This window comes from Alligator sinensis, unplaced genomic scaffold, assembly GCF_000455745.1.
Source record: "Alligator sinensis unplaced genomic scaffold, ASM45574v1 scaffold318_1, whole genome shotgun sequence".
NCBI classification, from domain to species: Eukaryota; Metazoa; Chordata; order Crocodylia; family Alligatoridae; genus Alligator; species Alligator sinensis.
The window spans coordinates 53216-58310 of NW_005842421.1; the positions used below are offsets into that span (position 1 = coordinate 53216).

General features: G+C 40.1%; 1 protein-coding gene across 4 annotated transcripts in view; it reads right to left on the minus strand.

Moving 5' to 3' along the window:
• Nucleotides 1–2292: 2292 nt before the first annotated feature.
• LOC102375720 (myosin regulatory light chain 2, smooth muscle minor isoform-like) overlaps nt 2293–5095 on the minus strand; it is a 17409-nt gene continuing 14606 nt past the window's right edge. For 3 of the 4 annotated variants that reach the window (XM_025211672.1, XM_025211671.1, XM_006030098.3), the window contains exon 4: nt 3787–3959. In XM_025211672.1, coding sequence (XP_025067457.1) covers nt 3787–3959 — 173 coding nt within the window. Of the gene's footprint in view, nt 3960–5095 lie in introns of all 4 variants that reach the window. The other variant, XM_025211670.1, reaches the window with a different exon arrangement.

A 5095-nucleotide genomic window follows, 5' to 3' on the forward strand; every position in this document is an offset into this window, starting at 1 on the left:
TGTTCCCCACGGATTTTAACCCAGAGGGTCTCCAGCCGTCCACCCGGGTCGCCAATATCGGCTTGCAGGGACTTGCTACCCACCTGACTGTTAATCATCTCCATCACAGCCTGTCAGTTTATTTACAAGGACAGAATGCAATACCGTATCAAAAGCCTTCTTAAACTTTAGGTAGATGACATCTACCTCGACTCCTGCATCTAAGCATTTTGTGACCTGGTCATAAAAAGAAACAAGGTTAGTCATGCAGGATCTACCTGTAATGAACCCATGCTGATTTCCTTTCAGCATTATTTTCCCTACTGGACTCCCACAAATGTGATCCTTAATGATTTTTTTCACCGTTTTCCCAAGGACAGAGGTGAGACTAACTGGCCTATAGTTTCTCGGTTCCTCCCTCCTCCCATTCTTGAAAATAGGGACCACATTGGCCCTTTTCATCCTCTGGGACCTGACCAGAGCACCATGAATGCTCGAACAGCCATGCCAGCTGCTCTCCTATGACCCTGGCCAATTCCTTCAGTACCCTAGGATGAAGTTTATCCGGGCCCACTGAGTTGAACACATCCAGCCCCTCGAAGTGCCCCTTCACTAAGCCTGTGCTAACAGTTGGTGGGCTGGTGTCCCTACTGTGTCTATCTATGGTCCAATTGGGAGATTTGTCTTGGTCTGTGTCTAGGAATACAGATGCAAAGAACTCATTGAAGAGCTCAGCTTTGTCCCGCGCCCACCACGCCGCCCGTCCCCACGCCCCTCACAAATTGCCCTAGTTTGTCCTGTAGGGGTCCTATGCTATCCTGCACGTTCCTTTTGCTCCCTATATACCTGGACTTTTTGTTGTCCATAATTTTTGTCATCAGCCTAAGTTCTAATCCTGCTTTGGCCTTCCTGATTCCCTGCAAGTGTGAGCCAGGGAGGTATATTTCTCCTTGGTAGCTACCCTGTTTCTATAGCCTGTATTCCTCTTTCTTTCCCCTTAGGCTTTACTGGACTGGTTTGAAAGAGCTTTTGTTACAATGAGAAGTGTTTCTTTAAAGAAACATCTATAGAACCAATAAAAACAATAGAGAAGAAATTTCTCAAGAGCACTTACTTCAGTTAATTCTCTATGAAGCATTTCTAATATATATTAGGGAAGGGTTAACTCTTGGCAGTGACACCTGACACCTCCTTTCACAGTAGCAACCTGCCCCCACTCTGGTTTGAGGTTAGGTCAGTGTCCCCCCACCCACTTCCTTTCCCCCCACTTCTAGTGCCTCCCTTACCAAGTGCCTGGGGCTCAGGCAGCATGCACAGCTGCTATCCATGCCACATGCTTCTTGGCCTTTTGGTTCAGATCAAGTGTCTCGGCCTCTTGTGGGCTAAGATCAAGTGGCGGCATCCAAATCCCAGGCCCTCCAGGATTGGGCCTGCGCACAGGATGCCTGCCAATAGATTTGGGGGTATCTGAAGTCCCAGGATGAGAGCCTGGGACAGAGAATGCTTACCAGTTGTAGCACCATACATGGTGTTTAGAATGATTGAGTTCTGCCTGCTCGATCAATATCGTTTTTGGAATGACTGAGTTCTGCTCAATCAGTATGACTTGGAAAGACCTCCAGGATTGGGCCTGCGCACAGGATGCCTGCCAATAGATTTGGGGGTATCTGAAGTCCCAGGATGAGAGCCTGGGACAGAGAATGCTTACCAGTTGTAGCACCATACATGGTGTTTAGAATGATTGAGTTCTGCCTGCTCGATCAATATCGTTTTTGGAATGACTGAGTTCTGCTCAATCAGTATGACTTGGAACTGATTTGACCTGGAACACAAAATATACTAATAAAAAACAAAAAAAACATGCTGCATGTTGACCACCCCGGTCTAAGGCCTTGCCTATGCTTGCCAGCATAGCTCTAGTATCCATCCCCCAGTGGAGATTTAGCTTATTCTGACTAGCTTAAATCAGTTCCTTCTGAGCGAATATCTTTTCAACTAGTAAAACCATAGACAGTAGGGGTTTTTGCCAGCCTAGCTTTATCCAGTTAGGAGTATTTTTTCCTTAGCACAGCTGAGAAGAAACTTAAGTGGAAATCACTGCACACAAGTTGTGGCATCATTTTAAGCAGACAAGATTATTGATTACAGATGCAATATATCTTTCATCATGGCACAGGAACAAACATTTCTATATAAGCAAAGCAGACCAACTGTTTTATTAACTTACTTTGGACAAAGAAGTTGGCTAAGTATTTAAGAAAGCAGATGTCTCAGAAATGCTTTTAAAAACAGAGTCAAGTTGAACCAAGCAACTTTTTTTAGTTGGCATCTGAAGAACTTTTAATATAAATTTTTGACCCACAAAGATTCCATCTCAAATTCAGATTGTTACTGTTTACAGAAGATTAATGATCACAAACAAAGCTATGAATCTGTGAAAATCATGTCATTTTTACCATAAGGTTAGCTTTTGGGTCCCCCCACCCAAGAGTATGTCCTCCCCAGAGTAGGCACTCCTTCAAAAATAAGCTAACAACTGTTTTGTAATGAAAGCAAGATTCATGTGTTTCAAGTTAGAGGCAGAAAGTATATTTAAAAAAGACCTCAAATCTCAAATACTGTCAAGACATCATTCATCACAGAATTTTGCCCTTTAGTTCCTTACCCACTTTGTTTTGAGATAATGGAAAGAGGAGAAAAAAGAAAAAAAAAGAAAATTATATCAATAGTGAAAACATCTGGTAGTTCTGCAGCTCTGTATCTGAGAGATACTGGGCATGTCTACACAAGACGCTGACTGTGCAGTAGCACTGTGTGGCAAAAGCCATGCCAAGACACTAGTGTGCAGTAGTATTAGGCTACTGCACAGTAGTGTCACTTAAAAGGCATTCGCTGGTGCTACTGCACATTTATTTACATTGCTTATACAAGTACTAAATAAATGCACAGTAACCACTGCACAGTAGTGTCGTGTGTAGATGCGCCCACTGTATCTGAGGCCTAAGTAGCAGGTCTCCTGTCATTCACCATTAAATAGTTTTCTCTTTTAGAAAAGCAAGGATGTTACTTTAAAAGCAAACAAACAAAAACCCTAATTAGCTGTGTAAAATTAATGGCCCAATAAATCACTTGAGAAATGGAGGAGTTAAAATTGTGATGCATCACCTCAATTCTTAGGATTTTTTGTCCCATAATTTGTGACAAATCTGACTTTTAAAACCAGAACTGTTCATTTACTTTGAACCAGAAACTGAAATATAGGAACGTTCTCAATACATTATCTAAAACTGTAACTTCACAGTACATACAAGATCAGCACAGACTAAACAAAGAATGTCCGTTACCGTCATAAAATCACTGCTTAGTATTTTAGAGCTGAAACAGAGGTCAGTAGTAGATGTCCTGACTGCTTTCGTTTGGAGAAATTATTTAGATAAGGTGGGAGAAACCTTTCCTTCTCTGCAAGTAAAACAATTTTTAATGAGCTACTTTACTTAAATAGCAATCTTTATTTCAAAATGACATTATAAAAAACTAAAACTAAAAACATGGCGATTTTTTCCTGGGCCTTCACAGTCACTGATTTTTTTATTACCAAATCTGTATTGCTACAATACAGATCTGCCATTTCCAGTATGATTATATTGATGCAAGTTTGCCCAAATGGCCTGTAATCCATAAATACATGAAGAAACGTAACAGCTGTAAAGCTAAATGCATGCAACAGATTCTACCAGGAAAAATACCCTGAGAAATAAACATGAGTGGAAAACAAAGTTATCTAGCTGCAGGTGTCTGGAGTTTTGTTCAGTCGTCTTTGTCTTTTGCTCCATGTTTAAGGATGCGCGTGAATTCCATGTAATTGAAATTGCCCTTTTTGTCTATTGGTGCCTCTCTGTACAGCTCATCAACTTCTTCATCTGTAAACCTGTCTCCCATTGTTGTCAGCAACTCTCTCAGGTAATCTTCTTGAATAAACCCTAGAATGTAATATAGATAGGGAATCAACTAAGAAGATTTGTTTGCAGCAAATCTTCCAAAACAAGAGTGTCAACAGTGAGGGGGTTCACAGTTATATTAAAGATAATGTATGCCATAATAGACTGCTACAGACACACATTTACAGTAAGAAGCCAGAATAAATTTTTAGGGTGTTACAAAAGGTTCAAATTCACTAAAAAAAAAAAAGCAATGAAAAAAAACAAAACAAACAAACAAAAAAAAACTTACTCTGGTGCAATTTACACAGATTCCTAAAGAAGGCCATTTACAGAGATATACTGCATAACGAAAAGGTGGTTAAATACCTTAAACAGAATTAAAAGGAAAAACAAGCAAGTTGCGAAGACAAAAACAGAGTCACTTGCTTTTAGGATCACATTTGTCTTGACTTCACTACTATATTTTTTATCTTGAATAAAGAAGTTTCCTCTGGGAACTGATACCCATTCTGTTACCACTGGGTATTTATTTGGATATAGAGGAAATCAACGGCATGTGCCTAGGAAGAGGGTTTATAACTGAAAAAATACTTTTAGACAGGACTGAGCAAGTTAACTCAGGAGGAAGAAGGGGAACAGAATGGTGGGGAAGCCAGGGAAGATGGGAGAACTATAGCTATTTATCTTGTGATAAAAAGGGATAAACAGAAGAACGGAGGAAATTGTTAACAGAGGTACAAAAATGTGAAGTCAGGGTTTTGGATCCTGAAAAGAAAATTCTGTTAATTTAACTGAAGCAGATGAGAGCAACTGGCTGCCAAATGATTCCAAAGAAGTTCAGAGAATATAACGTACAAATAGATGCCAAACTGATTGTAGAAACAACCAAAACTCGATTAAATAGATTCCATTTTAAAAATGGACTTAACCTCAGCAAGCAACGTTTGGAGGAGACTAAAGGACAAAAAACCGTATGAGCAAAACAACTAGTACATGTAAAAAACTGTTATGGGGTTTAATCTACACTCTGAAGAGATGCATTATATGTGCCAATTAACAGGTTGTTATATCTCCACTTATACGAGGCCTTCATTGCTTACCCAAAAGAAAAAAAATCAGTGTCTCAGTATCTTGCATAAAAGCAGAAGAGCACCACCTTAACAGGGTTAGGGAAA